This window comes from Micromonas commoda, chromosome 3 (assembly GCF_000090985.2).
Source record: "Micromonas commoda chromosome 3, complete sequence".
In the NCBI taxonomy this organism is placed as follows: Eukaryota; Viridiplantae; Chlorophyta; class Mamiellophyceae; order Mamiellales; family Mamiellaceae; genus Micromonas; species Micromonas commoda.
Genome location: NC_013040.1, coordinates 529,259 through 544,706, shown reverse-complemented (window position 1 = coordinate 544,706; position 15,448 = coordinate 529,259). Strand labels below are relative to the sequence as shown.

The window sequence follows — 15,448 nt, the reverse complement described above, 5'->3', positions numbered from 1 at the left end:
CCGAGGGCCGAGAGCCGTCTGAATTGTGACGTTCGACGATCAGCCGCCGCGACCTGGTTGTGCGCGCTCCGAGAAGATGCGTGAGACGTCTGCACTGTGAAATCGCGAGCAGCTTCAATATTGCGTTACAGGTACAACCAACACCGGGGAGGCCCCCGTCCATCCGCGGGTCCGTCCGTCACAGCCCCAGATCCTTCACCGTCACCGGGTTCCGCCTGTCCACCCCCTCCTTGACGCTGAGGTTCTTGTAGTACCCCGATGACGTCCGCTCCGCGTTGGGGTGCCAGTTGAGGATCATCGTCCGAAGATCCCTGTCGCTGAGCACCGCCTCGGTGTACTTGCCGAACCTCCTCCGAAACGCTCGCTCCACCTCGCTCCCGTGGCACCTCCCGCGCCGCTCCAGCGCCTCGTCCGCGAACGCCACGAAGTCGTCGTACTGCGCCTCGAGCACGTCCAGCTCCGCCCTGCTGTACCGCCTCGGGGACCCGAGCTCCGCGACGAAGGCCAGCATCGTGAACCCGAGTCCCGCGGAGAGCGCCCACGTCTCCTCCCCGGCGAAGAGCGCGTCGATGCCGGAGACGACGCCGCAGCCGCAGACGGTGAAGAAGGCGATGAGCGCCGCCTTTTGCGGCGCGGACGCCTCCTCCCACGTGCGCGTTTCCTCGGTCACCCCCGAAGACTTGCGCAGGAGCCAATCGCTCGGGCGCTCCGTGTCTGTCCTTCCCAAAAACACCAGCAGGATCTGCAGCGGGGACTTGAAGAAGAGCCCGAAGCTCCATATCGCCGCCGCGGCGACGTTCCCCGGGCTGACGTCGAGGGACGGGCCGCCGGTGAAGTCGTCGCCCATGTACGAGAAATCGTCGGGCGAGCCGAAGTACGCCGCCTCGTTGTTGGCGGCGACGACGACGGCGACGATGGCGGTGAGGGAGGTTGCGATCCCGCCGAGCAGCGCCCAGGTCTGCGCCTCCTCGCTGAACTTGGGCGACGCGAGGCGCTTCTTGTTGAACCCGGGGCGGCGCCGCTCGGGATCGTCGGCCGCGCGCGTGATCGCTCGTCTTCGTTTCGGCGGGAGTTGGGGACGCCAGCTGTGCGGACGCCCGAGTCGCGACGGGACTTTCGCGAGGAGAGTTCCTCGAGACGTGCCCACCCGCCGGGCGTACACGCGCGACGCGGTCGCGCGGGTATCGGGCGCGCGGGCTCGAGCGACCGCGCCGCTCGGAGCCATCGCGCGGGCTCCGTTCATCGTCGCGAGCGCGTTCATTCCTCTCCGAAGGCCCTTCACGTCGCCCTCCGCGCGCGATGGTGTGAGCGGCGGAGAGCCACTCATCGCGAGACACGTCACGTCACCGTCGTCTGCGTGTTAAAACCGACCAAAAGCCCCAGGCGGACAACCAACAACGACGAGGCTCCCACCTCCGCCTCCCCAGTGCGCGGGGGCGCGCGCACTCGGCCATGTTGTTCATGATCGCGTCGCTCGCGGCGCTCGGGGGGTTTCTCTTCGGCTACGACCTCGGCCTGATCGCCGGCGCCTTGCTCTACATGGAGCCCGATCTGCGACTCACGGAGGCGTCGGAAGAGCTGATAGTCGGGATGGCAAAGCTGGGCGCGGTCTTCGGCACGTTCGTCGGCGGCGCGCTGATGCAGGAGCACGGCAGAAGGAAGGCCATCGCGTGGAACAGCGGTTTCTTCCTCCTCGGGCCGTTTATCATGGCCGTGGGCGACGACGCCGCGACGGTCTCCCTGGGAAGGTTCGTGGTGGGGATGGGGGTGGGGGCATCCGCAGTCGTGGTCCCGGCGTACGTTGCCGAGATGGCGCCGAAGGACCGGCGCGGGTCCGTGGTGACCGTATACGAGCTGATGGTGTGCTTGGGCATGATAACCTCCGGGCTCGTGGACTGGGGGCTGCGGGGCGTCGAGCACAGCTGGCGGTGGATGGTGGCGATGCCGATGTTCCCGGCGGTTTTGATGCTCGCCGGGTCCGCCGCGCTGCCCGAGTCGCCGCGGTGGCTCGTCATCCGCGGGAGGCTTCGCGACGCGCTCGACGTCATCCACTCCCTGCGCGAGGGTTCCGGGGTGGACAGGGACGGGGAGGACGTCAGCACGGCTGCCGTGGAAGCCGAGCTGATGGAGCTGTGGTCGGCGGTGGAGAAGGAACGCGCCCAAGTCGGAGAGCCCGCCGGAGAGCCCGACGCGAGCGCCGCCGCTGACGTAGGCGCCGCCGCCGACGTCCCCGCGCAAAAGTCGGCCACTAGTAGCGGGATCCACGGGCGCGGGATGCTCGCCGTCGGGATCCAGATGTTGCGCGACATCCGGGGCTTAACCTCGGGTCCCGAGCGCAACGCTTTCGCGATTGCACTGTGGCTGGCGTTCTTCAACCAGGCCACGTGCTCCACCTCGGTCATCAACTTCGCTCCCGAGGTTCTCGAACGCGTGGGCGTCGACTCGAAAGACGACGCCGTGCTCCTCGCGTCCGCGGTGTCGCTGTGTAAGCTCCTCGGCGTCTCCGCGTCGATGTTTTTGGTGGACAGGGCGGGCCGCCGGACGCTGCTCCTCGTCGGGTCGCACGCCGCGGCGGCGGCGATGGCCGGCCTGGCGATCGCCTACGACGCGGGCGACGCGTTCGGGTCCTTGCTGTGCATGTGTGTCTTCATGCTCGCGTTCAGCGCCAGCTGGGCCGGGGTGTTTTGGGTCGTGCTGTCGGAGCTGTTCAGCATGCGGGTCAAGTCGGCGGCGGTGTCCGCGGCGGCGGCGACGCTCTTCGCGACGGGCGCGTTCACGGATTTCGTGTTCCTGTCCGCGGCGAGGGCGATGGGCGGGTGGGCGTTCGGGGCGGTCGCGTGCGTGTGTGTGTGCGCCGGAGTCTACGTGCAACGGAACTTGCCGGAGACGGCGGGAAAATCGCTCGCCGAGGTTCAGGCGGTGATGGCGGCGGGCACGGGAGCACGCGGGGAAGGGCCGGGATGGCTGACGCGGCTGCGCCGGGGCCCCGCCGCGGGTGGGAGGTACGTGGAGATGTCGTAGCCCGTTGGTCGAGAGAGTCGTGTCGTGTAAGAGTTACATCGTGCCGCAGCGCTACTGCGGGCTAAGCTAAAAGTAAGAAAGGTATCTCTGCCGGTGTTTTCCGAGGGTTGGACGACCGACACCGTCGCCGCTTACATGGGCCCGCCCGCGCTGGCCGTGCGGATGATCTGCAGCAGCGAGGAGCCAATCACGACGAAGACGAAGAACCCGAGCATGACGGGACCGACCGAGAAGCCGTACTTGGACTTCTCCTTAGCCTTGATGTCCACCAGGCCGCGCTTGTGGATGTTCTTGTGGAACTTGGCGGAGGAGGCGGCGAAGACGCGCTTGGAGGCAGCCTGCGCGAGGGGGGGAAACCGCGGAAGGAGGCGCGCCGGTCAGTTGTACGAACGAAACGAGCGCGAATCGATGCGCGCGGGGGAGAGAGAGCGAGGGGGGCACGTCGGGCTCGGGGGCACCGCGGCGGCGAAACACCCGCGGTGCCGAATAATTCCCGCGCCCTCCCGGATCGTGGGATCTGGGCTAGCGGCGTGCGGCGACGGCGATGCGGGCGTCGTTCGACGCGCGATCGGTCGGGCTCGTTCGCGCGTACGCACCATGATTGACGTAAAAGTGGGGTGAAGCGAGCGTGGACCGGACTTTGGGGTCACCGGAGGGTGCCTGGCGGAGTAGTGAAGAGATCCCGGAAGCCGCGGCCTCTTTTTCCGGAACAAAAACAACTGAAGCCAGCGGGAGCGGGGTCGAACGCGTGCACGAGATCTGCGACATGTCCGCGGGCGCGTCGGGCGTCCTCCACGAGTGGGCGTCGACCGGGCGCCGCGCGGGTCCGGCGTTCGCGCGCGCTCATCCGCGATCCCGCGCGTCTCCGTTTCGCCGTCTCGCGCCGCGGCGCGGCGCCGCGGTCGTGGTGGGCACCGGGTTGTTCTCGTCGGGTGCGTCTTGGAACCCCGCGACGGATCTCGCGCTCGAGACGAACTACGACCTGTACATGCGCCCCGGGGACGTCGAGTACAACACCACGATCGAACGCGAGGTTTACGACCACGTCGTCGGGAAGGCGGCGAACAAGCTCGTCACGCAGCGCGAGTACGGCCTGGACGAGGACCACCGCGCGCCCCTCGTCGGCTTCATCGCCGATCTCGCGAACGAACGTCATACGTCCTCCGGGGACCCAACCGCCTCTGGCACCGACGTCCTCCTCGCGCTCGTCCCGCACCTCGTCGCGGACGGGTTCCAGATCGCCGTGCACGTCTCCCCGGGGGACGAGCGCCTCGAGGCGCTCGTGCGCGCACTCGCGGCGACACACCCCGGCCGCGCCGCGGGCGCGGTGGTCGCACGACGTGACAGCTGTGAATCACCGAAATCGAACGACGTCGCCGACGACGACGCCGCGCGGCGCCGCGTCCTCGCGGGTGCCGACCTGTTGGCCGTTCTCGGGCGGGGACCCGACGTTGCGGACGCGAGAGCCGTCGCGTGCCGATACGGCGCGGTGCCCGTCTCTCGCGGAAAGAGTGGGTGGGGGTTATCGCGGAGCGTGCCGTGGATACGAAACGCGATCAAAGGTAAAAGGAAAAAGGACGGGTTCGTGTACGACGCCGACGCCGACGTCGACGGCGCGAGAGCCGCGTTCGCGGAAGCAGCCGCGTCGTTCGGAGACGAAAACGAGTGGGCGACGATCGTGGCCGGGGTGATGGAAGAGACGAGGAGGTGAGCGCGAGGAAGAGGATGAGAGCGATGAGGAGGAGGGCGAGAGGGCGAGGGCGAGGGCGAGAAAAAGGAGGATATGACAGTCTAGGGATCGTCGTAACACAGTCTAGCAAGGGATCGTGACACCGAACGGAATCCCCCTCACGCCGCGCCGCCTCCCCAGTACCGCACGTCCAGGTAGAACGTCTGGCACGTCCCGGCGTCCGCGGCGTCTGCGCCAAACACGGGCGCGTTTGGATCGTCCAAACTCCGCTTCAGACCCGGACACCTTCTGGCGCCCGCCGCTTTCGACAGCGCCCGCCGCCTGAACGTCTGCGCGTGAACCCCCCCGGCCTTGCCCGTCGGGGACGAGAACGGCGACGCGAACCCGCGCGTGTCCTTGACGAAGAACAGCGCGGGTTCGTTCGCGGTCGGGACCCTGGCGCACACCGTCTCGACGCCGAGGTGAAACGCGAGATCCGATCGCGCGAAATCAGCCATCGCTTCCCAGCACTCGCGAGCGTAGCCCCGCCGACGAGAAGGTCGCTCGATGCACACCGCCAGGTACGCGCGGCTCGCGTCCGCGTCCAGGACGTGGAACCCCGCGACGCCGATCATCGTCCCGGAGCTCCGCTCGAAGACGTCAAAGACGCAGGTGCTCGGCGACAGGTGCTCGGTTGGTCGACAGAGGGCGGCCCAATCTTCGCGCGTACCGTCCCGCCACCGCGCGAACCCCGCGTCCGTGAGCGCGCCAAAGTTCGGCAGGTCGTCGTCGTCGCGGAGGATCTCCCCGGCGCGCGCGTCGAACGCGCGATCGGGGCGGCGGAAGTCGAGGCGGTCCGAGCGAACGACGGCGCCGTTGGACGAAGAAGTCGCCCCCGCCGCCAAAGTCGAGGCGCGATCCGACCCCGAGCCCGGCGCCCCCGGGCTTACCCGTCGCCCAACCCTACCCGCCGCCGCCGCCGCCGCCTCGACGCGTTTCCTCCGCTCGTCCTCCTCCTCCTTTCGGTGCCGCTTTTTCTCGGCCATCTCTCTGGCGCGCCGGCGAAGCTCGGACTCCTCCTCGGCGCGGCGCCTTCGCTCGCGGTCGGCTTCAATCTCTCGAAGCCGCGCCGCCGCCGACGCCGCCACGGAGACAACCTTCGACGGGGACGGCGACGGGGAGCCGATCGCCTCGTCGCGGTGCCGGTGGGTGTGAGCGCGCGATACGTGTTGGGCGCCGATGTCGCCGTACGAGCCGAACGCGCTGTCCTGGCGCGTCGATCCGCGGATGCCCTCGGAAGATCTCGCGGACGCCGCCCCCGAGGAGTACCGGCGCTCGAGCCGTCGCCTTCGAAGCGAGTCAACCTCGGCGTCCTCGGGCCCGTCGTGCTCGTCAGACCCGTCGCGCTCGTCCGACCCGAACGACGAGGACGTCTCCGCGGGCTCGGGCGCTCGTTCGCGCGATCTTCCCCCGTCCTCCTCGTCGTCGTCGTCCTCGTCGTCGTCGTCGTTGCGACTTCGCCTCCCCGCCGGCCGCTCCGACCCCTCGCGCGTTGTCCACCTTCCCCCGCGTGAATCGTCCCGCCCTCCCCGCTCCTTCGAGTCGTCGCGGCGAAAGTCGAACCGCCGCGCATACGAACCACCGCCGCCGTCCTCGCCGCTCGAGTGATCGCCGCGGACGCGGTGGGGCGGACGCGACCGACCAAACGAGCGGTCATCCGATCGAGTAATCGCCGAAGTCTTCGTCGCGGCCGCCTCGCGCGAAACCTCAGCCACCACGTACCACGTCCTCGGCGGCGCGTCGTCCGGGCGCTCTACCGGGTCCCTCGGCGGCGGCGGCTCGCCCCGCCACCGCCCGTACTCGCACCCCGACTCGCCCGGCTGCCTCACCGTCGCCGCCGCCCAACCCAGCCGGCGCAAAAAGGGCTCGACGGGTTCGTCAATCGCGCTGGCCCACGTCGCCTTGGCGCCCCCTCTGTTACCCCGCGCCCGCGCCCGCGCGAGCGAAGGCCCGTTCACCGCGGACGCCACCAGCCTCGACCCCGGCGCGGACGCCCCCGCGCACGTCCGGAGAAGCTCGTCCGCCGCCTCTTGGGACAGGTAGTAGAGCAAACCCTCCAGGACCCAAACCGTCGGTCGCGCGGGATCGTGCCCGGCGTCGCGAAGCCTCTCGAACCAACCCCGCTTCGCCACGTTCGCCGCCACGGACGCGTACGTATTGCCGAGGGAGAGGGGAAAGTCCACACCGAACGTCTCCGCCATCACTTTCGCCTTGTGTCCGAGAACCTCCGGTACGTCCACCTCGAACACGGCTGCGACTTTGTCGCCAGCCCTGGGCGCGAGTCGCCACGCGCGGGTGTCCAGCCCGGCGCCCAGGAGCACCACCTGCCACTCGCGTTGACGTCGCGTACCGCTCTCGATGGCGTCCAGCACGGCGTCGTCGAAGAAGCGCGTGCGGATGGCTATGCGGCCCTTGTCGCCGTCGCGCGATCGGACCCGCGCGATGGCGTCGGGGCCCGCGAGCGCCGCGGCGAAGGGATCGTCGAACAGCGGTCGTCGCGCGTCCTCCTCGAGCGCCCGGAGCGCCGCGATGGACTTGGAGCTGTCCGATACGGCGACGGGGAGCTCGCGCGCGGAGGGCGGAGACGCGTCGTCCCGTTCGCGCCCGTCGCGGCGGGCGGCGCTTCGAGATATTTTCTCCACCGCCTCGTCGCGGGACGAGTTCCCGCCCTCGCGCCCGGCGTCGTGGGCGGCGTCGCCGGAGGCGCCGCGGCGTCGGCCGCGCCTCCCGCCGCGCCCACGGCGTCCCTTGAGCGGGTTGAGCCCGCCGAGACCGCGCTTGAGCGCGCGAAGGACCCTCCCGCCGTCCTGCCTCACCCTCGGCCACGCGCGGTGCGCGAGGTAGACGAACGCGGCACCGCCGATCGCCCGGGTCAGGGCGACGCGACGACTGGACGACGCCGCGGGCCGCGGCGCCGGGGCCGTCCTCTCGTCGTCGGCGAGGAGGCGGCGCTTCAACTTCCCCGCGCCCACCTCCACCTTCTCCACCTCCCTCGCGGCCTCTCGCCGCCCGAAACCCATGGCGAACCGCGCGTCGCCCCCGCGGCAGCCAATTTTGGCGCCCGAGTTGCCGTGGCGCTTGGGCGCCAGGTGGGGACACGCTGGCGAGGTGAAAGTTCTCCCCGCCGTCCAAATGAGATTTTATCGTCCAAATCGAATCTCCGACCCGTCACACCCTGCGTGTCTGGCAGTCTGGCGCTATTTGTGATAAAGAATTACAAAAATCCGTCGCCCCGCCCCCTCAACTAAGTGCTACCTGTCGCCCTCGGGGAACCCTCCCAGCTCCAGCAGCTGGTCCAGCGCCCTGACGTCCCTCTCGCACACGTCCGCGAGGGGCTTGACGGGCAGGACGCTGAACGGCTCCTCGATCTGGATGCCAATCTCGTCGAGGCCGATGGTCAGGTACGTCAGCGCGAAAACCGCCGGCACCGTCGCCCAGTGGAACGTCTCCCAGAGCGCAAACGGCAGCGTCAGCAGCCATATCATCAGCGACCGCGAGGTGTGCCTGGTGTAGGACAGCGGGATCGGCGTGCTGATGATGCGCTCGGCGCCGCCGGATATCTTACCGAGCTCCGCCACCATCTCCTCGCACTCCCTGTGGATCATGTGCGGCATCCCCGCCTTGAGCGCCCGTCTCAGCTCCTTCGAAGCCTGCGCGTTCATCACCATCGGGAGGTTATGGCTCGCGCCCGGCAGGTTGACGATCCGCTTCGCCTCCGTTTCGCCGAAAATCCTCGTCAGGTTTCGGCTCGGATCCACCTTGAACGCCGTGGGATCGTCCGGGTCCACCCGGGTTCGCCCCTTGCGCATGTGCGCCTCGATGGCCAACCCGATGGCGGCGGCGTACCTCACCACGCTCCGTCTCACCCCCTCGCACCTTCGATCACCCTCCGGGATGTACTGACACAACCTGGTGAGGTCCCTGACGAGCCTGACCATGTTCCCGAGCAGCACCCTCGCTTCGTTCAACCGCGCCGACGCCGAGTTGGTTCGAAAGACGAGGACGAGGCCGAGCGCGGTTCCCGCCAGCGCGTGCGCCGTGGACGGGACGCAGACGGGGGCGGCGAGGGAGGCGAGCACGGCGACGGCGTGGGTGAACTTGACCCCGCCGGTGATTCCCGCGATGCGCTCCACGATGGCGACGCCGCTGGACGCCTCCAGCGTGGCCTCCCCGAAGGCCTGCACCACGGGCACCAGGGTCCCGTTCCAGAGGCACCAAAACGTCGCCCACGCGGCGATGAGCAACACAGGCTCGACGATTCGGTTGAACACGGTGCTCTTGGTGATGGTGGCGAGGTGTCGCCAGTAGCGCGACACCCCTCGGTGTCTCTCCCACATGTCCTGCGTGAAGAGCTGCGAGATGGAGCTGCCGGTGGACACGAGCAGCTGGTTCAGACCCGGGTCCTCGTCGAGCAAATCGTCGTCAACCTGCGTGTAGGCGCCCATGCGGTACTGCAGCCCGAGGCCCTCGGCGATGCCGAAGAGGGAGGAGCCCTGCGCGCGGACGTAGGCGGCGGTCTCGCCGGGCTTGCGCATCTTCTTCGTGATGACCGGGATCGGGTTGTTCTTCACGGCGTTGTCCCAGGAGTCTCCCATGAGCTCGCCGAGCTTCCCCATGAGCGTCTGGTCGTTCCTGTCGGGCTCGGGCTCGCCCTCGAGCGCCTCCTCGGTGTAGGTGACCACCTCCTGTTCCGATGCGCCACCGCCGCCGCCGCTGGTACCTTCATCGTCCGAGCTCGCCTCGAACACGTACCATCCGTTGCCGAGCGTATACCGAACCGCGAGATGCCTTCCAAAGGGACGCGGCCCAACGGTTGGCGCGCGGTGAGATCTGGAGGACGCCGCGCGACGGGTGCCGACGACCCTGCCGCTCGACTCGAGCCTCAGGGCGGCTCGTGGGAGCGTGATGAGCATGCTCCGTCGAGCTACGAAGGGCGCGGAGGGCGTTCGGGGTTATGGCGCTCAGAAGGGCCCGGCGCTTACGCGCTTTAGGGGAAACTCGCGCGAAAATTCCGAAGTCCCGAACAATCCGTTTTGAACATCCGGTGGCTGCGCTCGCCCAACACACGTGGGGTGGGGGCCATGTGGCAATCATCGGGGTTGGGGTCGGGCAGGACGCCGCGCGATAGGTCCTCAAACGCGGGCTCCAGGCCCGGCAGCGCGGTCAAACGCCTCAACCTCGAGCTCAACTTCGAGACCCGGTCAGGCCGAAGCACACCGGGCGCGGTGCCGTCCCTGTCGCCCCTGAGGGATGAGTTCTACGGGACCGGAGGAGGCAGAGGAGTATCGGCCACCGTCGGGCCGCCGACGCCCGACGAGCGCGGCGTGATCGTCGCACCGCACCCTTCGGATCCCACCGCGGTCATCGCGTCGCGCTCGAAGGAGGCGAGGGACGCCAACCCCGATCGCCTCGACCTCGACAGGCGCGAACTCTCGCAGTGCCCCGAGCTCATCGACGAGCACAGGCTTCGACTGCTCAACTACCAGCACAACGCAATCACGAGGATATCCCGGCTAGAGACCGTGAGAAATCTGGTGTTCCTCGACCTGTACGCCAACGCGGTGGAGAAGATCGCCGGGCTCGAGTGCGTGCCGCAGCTCAGGGTGCTCATGCTCGGGCGCAACCGAATCAGATCCATCGGCGCCGGCTTGGCCAGGCTCCAGAGGCTCGACGTCCTCGATCTCCACAACAACGAGATCGCGTCGACGTCGGGGCTCAACTCGCTCGCGTCGCTTCGTATCCTGAACCTCGCCGGTAACAGGCTGGTCTCCCTCGGCGACCTCGGGAACATGACCGGACTTCACGAGCTCAACGCCAGGAGAAACGAAATCGGAGACTTGGCTCGCCGGGGCGGCGCCAGGGGCGACCTCGTGGACCCGAGGATCTTCCCCGAGCCGAGGCTACCCCCGAACCTGAGGCGCATCTTCCTATCGCACAACAAGGTCGCCGCGCCGTGCCACGTGGCGCCGCTGAGAGACCTGGGCTACCTCGAGGAACTCGCCTTGGACGGGTGCCCACTCGACGCGAGGCCCGGGTATCGCTCAGACGTCGTCGACTCGGTGAGCCCCGCCGTGCGAGTTCTGGACGGCGCGCCGGTGACGGACGACGACAGGCAAGGCGTGGACCCGTTTCCGACGGTGAGCGTCCCGACATCAGGGGGGGGATCGGGGGGGGGATCGGGGAAAAATTCGCCGGGGTCGACGGCGTTGGAGAGGGCGAGGCGCGCGATGGAATCCCGCCGCGCCGCCGCCGCGGCCGTCCCCGCGCGGACGTCCGTGGTGAACATCGGGCTCGGACCGGGCGAGGAGGAGGAGGAGGAGGAGGAGGAGGAGGACGACGAGGGCGTGAGCGACGGTTCGTATTCCGACGGCGAGGTTTATCTGAACCAGCGGGTCCTGAGAGCGACGGAGGAGTCCGCGGCCACCGCCGCCGCGGAGGAGGAGGGGACCGCCGCCTCCTCGATGATCGCCGCCGCATCGACGACGATCGCCGCCGCCGCCATCACGCGCCCGTCGTCGCAGGATCGGCCGAGGGGCGCGCGGGAGCTCGTCTCGTCGTCTCGCTCGAGGCGAGCCGATTTCGACGAGGACACCCGGACGCTGACGTACAACGGCCCCGTCGCGCTGCCGCTGGATAAGTTCCCTTACGCCCCTCGTGCCGAGACGTTGGTGTTTCGCGATTTCACCGACGAGGCGCAGCTGAGGACGGCGACGAAGGTGGCGCGGCGGTGCTGCGCGCGGGTGTCGAACCTGCGCTTTAAGGACTGCGCTTTAAACGCCCTCGACTTTATCGACGACTTGGCGGAGTGCGCCTTCCCGGGACTCATCTCGCTCGCCGTCGAGCAGGGCGACGGCGTCAAGGGATCGATCCTTCGTTCAACGCTGCTGACCCCGTACGTGGCGAGGCGTCTGCCGTCGGTGGTGACTTTCGGAGGCGCCGGGGTGACGGGCACGGATCGAGACGCGGGGGACGAGATCTTCGCGGGATTGGATGCCGTTTTGTCCGACACCTGTAACGCCTTTGGCGGCGTCGGGTTCCCCGTGCGTCGCGGGAAGGGGTACCTCGGGTCGTGTCGTTCGGACGTTGGGACGAGGGAGGGTGGTTTAGGGGGTGACGGACGGCGGCGCGCGGACGGCGTGGACACAGCTGTGGACGCGCGTTTGGACGCGGACGGGTTCGGCGCGCTGGAGACGGCGGCGGTGACGGATTTTGTTCGCGACGGCGTGTGCGGACACGCGCTGGCGATCGCCGATCGGCTGCGCCAGTTTGAGGAGACGTGGGACGACGCCGTCAAGGCGGAGGTCGGGGAGATGTTGGAAAAATACCGCGAGGACCTGAAGCGCGGGGAGAGCCCTGGAGGACTTTAGTTTGTCGATTAGGACGTTGAATCAGCCGCAGCTTGAGTCGAGCTATTTCTTGCACTCCTTGCACTCAGAGCGCCGACGGCCGTGCTCGCAGATTTCAGACCCGCCGCACTCCTTGCATTGTGAGCGAATACGATCGTGCTCGCAGATTTGAGACCCGCCACACTCCTTGCACCTATGGCGCTGACGACCGTGCTCGCAGATCTGAGACCCACCGCACTCCTTGCAGTAATGGCGCCGACGGCCGTGCTTGCAGATCTGAGACCCACCGCACTCCTTGCACTGGGAGCGAATACGATCGTGCTCGCAGATTTGAGACCCGCCACACTCCTTGCACTTAGAGCGCTGACGACCGTGCTCGCAGATTCCAGACCCGCCGCACTCCTTGCACCGAGAGCGCCGACGGCCGTGCTTGCAGATCTGAGACCCACCGCACTCCTTGCACTGAGAGCGCTGACGGCTGTGCTCGCAGATTGATGCCCCGCCACACTCCTTGCACTTAGAGCGCTGACGACCGTGCTCGCAGATTCCAGACCCGCCGCACTCCTTGCACCGAGAGCGCCACTTCCCGTGGGGACAAGCACCGCACACCTTACAGTTCGACCGATACTTCACCCCGTGCTCGCACGGCCCCTTCGTGCGAGGGGCTCTCTTCCGCTTCACGCCCTTCTTCGTCGCATCCTCCTTCTCCTCTTCGCTCTCCGATCCCTCCATCTCGGCGACGCTGGCGTACAGCCGGCCGAGGTTGGGTCGCCAAATCGTCGACATCTTCCCTGCGAGATCCTCCGTCTTTTCGTCTTCCCCATGGTCGTCCGCGGGAGGTTCGACGTTGACGGCGGGGGGGTTGTGGTGGTCGTCGTCGGACTCTTCCTTGACGACGATGGGGTCTCTGTTCAAGAGTAGTGGGTGCCAGATGGTGTTCATGGCGCACGGCGATACGAGCTATGACGACCTGGGGTTCGAGCGTTCCCAGAAAACGGACTCCTTATCGGCTCGCAGCGCGCTCCACATCTGCAGACGGGTGGGTGCCAAAATGAAGAAGGGTGCCCATCTTTTCAAATCGTCGCGATCGTCGAGCGGCACAGCCGAGGGCACGCGAGCGGGAATGGCGGCCGGGGGTAAGCGCACCGCGGAGGATGCCGCGGATGCCCCGCCCGCGCGCAGGCCCACGCTGACGGATAAACTCCGCGGGGGCGCCAAGGGGACGGGAACCTCCGCGGGGAAACCGTCCGGGGATCTCGGGAGCCTCCTGCGGGGTGGCGGGTCGGGAGCCGGGAAAAGCAGGGGTGGCGTGCGAACGTTCGCCGACGTCGCGACCGTGAACGGCTCGGACGAGACCAACGCCCCTCCCCGCGTCTCCGCGGGGGCCATCAAGCGCCTGGGCAGCGTCAAATTCACGGGCCCCGCCGCGGGAACCACCCATCGCGCCAAGCAGGAGAACGAAGCCGCGAAGAGAGCCGCGGCGGCCGCGGCGCGCGCCGTCCCGGCCACTCCGCGCGGCCGACCCTTCCCCGATCTACCCATGGACTGGTCCATCAAGACCGCCGCCAAGTTCACCAGCGCCAAACCGATGCGATGGATCGCGGAGGCGGAGAGCGCCGCGGAGCACCACCCCGGCATCCGATCCTTCGCGGGAGCCCCGGAGAGAAACGCAAACAACGCCGCCGACAAAGCCGACGACGACGCCGCGCGCCGCCGACGCCGCGTGGATCGCCTGCAGCGCGCGCTGTGCTCGTTTCAACACCCCGCGGACCCGATGGACCAAGAAACGGCGAGGGCGATGCACCTGAGGGGCGGCGATCGGGCGAGGTCTTGGCTCGACCGTCGTCGGAGCTCGTGGCGCGACGCCATCGCGTCGGTGTACGGTTCCCTTCGCGTCGGCGTTTGCCCCGCGTTCCACGTGGTGTACGACGACAGGGTGGTGCTCTTCTGCGCCCCAGGGGTGGGCGCCGGGTTGGGTTCCGACGACGACGCGGGCGGCGAGGGCGGAGCGACGCGGAGAGGGTGCGATAAGACGGGATTCGCGATCGTCACCAACTCCAACGGCGGTCGGTTCCGAGCCGCGCTGGACGAGGCGTGCGTGCGGTACGACGTCATAGGCGAGGAGCGCAGGCGCGGTGGCGGTGGCGGCGACGGTAAGGGGGGCGGCGCGTTCGGCGCGGGATTCGACGCGTCGCGGATGCTCCGCATGGAGGATTGGTCCAAGGAGGACCACGAGGAACCGGAAGATGAACCGACGCTGGACAACCACGGCAAGCCCATCATGCGCCCTCGGACGCTGGGCGGCCCGGGCGCCAAGGCGCGGGATCCGCTGGCGCACGCGATGGGAACGATAGTCGTCCGCGGCGCGGCGGCGGTGCACGGCCTGTTCAACGTGCTGGTGGAGGCGGCGGAGCGGGGAGGCGGCGACCCGGGCTCGACGGAGGGGCAAATTCGCGATCCGCCGCTGATCCTCGCGCCGACGCCGTTCGCCAACTGCGTCGTTCGCAGGCACGCGCTCAGGCTCGCGACGTCGCAGACCGCGGACGGGGCGCGGCGGGAGGTTTACATCGCGGAGTGGACGGGGGGTTCCTTCGGCGGCGGCGGCGGGGGCGGGGGCGGGGGCGCGACGATGATACCGCCGTGGTGCGTGCAACGGATGACGGAGGTTTTCTGCGAGGAGCAGGGCGAGGGGGCGACCGGGACGTTCCGCACGCTGGGCGTGAGCGGGGCGCTGAACGCGGCGGTGGCGGTCGCGGCGGAGACGGCCAACGCGCCGCCCGCCGCCCGAGGGAGGGGGGGTTCGGCCGCGAAGCCGACCGGCGGCGAGTCGGTCTGTCAGTCGGAGCGAGACTCGCGCCCGGGGTATGAATATCTCACCGCGGCGGAGCTGCGGCGGGTCGGGGCGAAGATGTCCGTGGGCGGGCGCGGGCTGGAGCGCGTGGAGCGCTCGGGGGGGCAGTACTACCTCCAGTCCGCGCGCGACTACGACTGAGGGAGGTTGAACGCGGAGGAGGGTCGCGTTGGTCCGCTACTCGGATAGCTACTAGCGAGAGCGTAGTCTATCGTTATTTCTGGACAAGAAAGCTATGAGCGCCGATCCGCTAATCCAGCCCGCGCAGGACGTCCAACATCAGTCCCTCGTTGCACCCCTCCGCCGGGACCACGTCCCCCGGCGTGCGCCCGTCTCCATTCTCCACCGTCGTGTCCGCGCCCGCGCGGGTCAGCAGCCGCGCCACCGCCACGTCGCACGCGCCGCACGCGTAATGGAGCGGCGTGTTGCCGGCGTCGTCCCGCTTGTTTGGATCCGCCCCGTACCTGAGCAGCGCCGCGGCTAATTTGGCGTTTGGAACTG

The 15,448-nt window shown here is 68.5% G+C and overlaps 9 protein-coding genes across 9 annotated transcripts; 4 read left to right on the top strand and 5 right to left on the bottom strand.

Moving 5' to 3' along the window:
* Positions 1-178: 178 nt before the first annotated feature.
* MICPUN_56848 (hypothetical protein) lies at positions 179-1,327 on the bottom strand (the record flags this gene model as incomplete). The annotated part of the gene is made up of 1 exon (XM_002500422.1): positions 179-1,327. One exon carries the CDS (start codon positions 1,325-1,327, stop codon positions 179-181), a length of 1,149 nt encoding a protein of 382 aa, XP_002500468.1.
* A 125-nt stretch (positions 1,328-1,452) lies between these two features.
* On the top strand, positions 1,453-3,021 carry MICPUN_56847 (major facilitator superfamily; the record flags this gene model as incomplete). The annotated part of the gene is made up of 1 exon (XM_002500854.1): positions 1,453-3,021. One exon carries the CDS (start codon positions 1,453-1,455, stop codon positions 3,019-3,021), a length of 1,569 nt encoding a protein of 522 aa, XP_002500900.1.
* A 7-nt stretch (positions 3,022-3,028) lies between these two features.
* On the bottom strand, positions 3,029-3,648 carry MICPUN_56846 (ribosomal membrane protein). Its single transcript, XM_002500421.1, has 2 exons — positions 3,618-3,648; positions 3,029-3,359 (listed from the first exon to the last, which is right to left on the bottom strand). The coding sequence occupies exons 1-2, from the start codon at positions 3,618-3,620 to the stop codon at positions 3,153-3,155; spliced, it is 210 nt and encodes a 69-aa protein (XP_002500467.1). The 5' UTR covers positions 3,621-3,648; the 3' UTR covers positions 3,029-3,152.
* A 139-nt stretch (positions 3,649-3,787) lies between these two features.
* On the top strand, positions 3,788-4,852 carry MICPUN_56845 (glycogen synthase; the record flags this gene model as incomplete). The annotated part of the gene is made up of 1 exon (XM_002500853.1): positions 3,788-4,852. The coding sequence occupies one exon, from the start codon at positions 3,788-3,790 to the stop codon at positions 4,730-4,732; it is 945 nt and encodes a 314-aa protein (XP_002500899.1). The 3' UTR covers positions 4,733-4,852.
* Positions 4,853-4,869: 17 nt separating this feature from the next.
* On the bottom strand, positions 4,870-7,770 carry MICPUN_56844 (o-methlytransferase; the record flags this gene model as incomplete). Its single annotated transcript, XM_002500420.1, has 1 exon — positions 4,870-7,770. The coding sequence occupies one exon, from the start codon at positions 7,768-7,770 to the stop codon at positions 4,870-4,872; it is 2,901 nt and encodes a 966-aa protein (XP_002500466.1).
* Positions 7,771-8,001: 231 nt separating this feature from the next.
* On the bottom strand, positions 8,002-9,366 carry MICPUN_99400 (predicted protein; the record flags this gene model as incomplete). Its single annotated transcript, XM_002500419.1, has 1 exon — positions 8,002-9,366. One exon carries the CDS (start codon positions 9,364-9,366, stop codon positions 8,002-8,004), a length of 1,365 nt encoding a protein of 454 aa, XP_002500465.1.
* An 897-nt stretch (positions 9,367-10,263) lies between these two features.
* MICPUN_76642 (predicted protein) lies at positions 10,264-10,560 on the top strand (the record flags this gene model as incomplete). Its single annotated transcript, XM_002500852.1, has 1 exon — positions 10,264-10,560. A coding segment is annotated over one exon (297 nt), but the record flags the coding sequence as incomplete, so codon positions are not given.
* A 1,599-nt stretch (positions 10,561-12,159) lies between these two features.
* MICPUN_56841 (predicted protein) lies at positions 12,160-13,038 on the bottom strand (the record flags this gene model as incomplete). Its single annotated transcript, XM_002500418.1, has 1 exon — positions 12,160-13,038. The coding sequence occupies one exon, from the start codon at positions 13,036-13,038 to the stop codon at positions 12,160-12,162; it is 879 nt and encodes a 292-aa protein (XP_002500464.1).
* A 1,697-nt stretch (positions 13,039-14,735) lies between these two features.
* MICPUN_107897 (predicted protein) lies at positions 14,736-15,185 on the top strand. Its single transcript, XM_002500851.1, has one exon. It carries the CDS (start codon positions 14,753-14,755, stop codon positions 15,086-15,088), a length of 336 nt encoding a protein of 111 aa, XP_002500897.1. The 5' UTR covers positions 14,736-14,752; the 3' UTR covers positions 15,089-15,185.
* The last annotated feature ends 263 nt before the right edge of the window (positions 15,186-15,448 follow it).

Excerpts from the sequence above, each read along its gene's own strand:
- MICPUN_107897 (XM_002500851.1), top strand. The coding sequence starts at position 14,753 with ATGACGGAGGTTTTCTGCGAGGAGCAGGGCGAGGGGGCGACCGGGACG.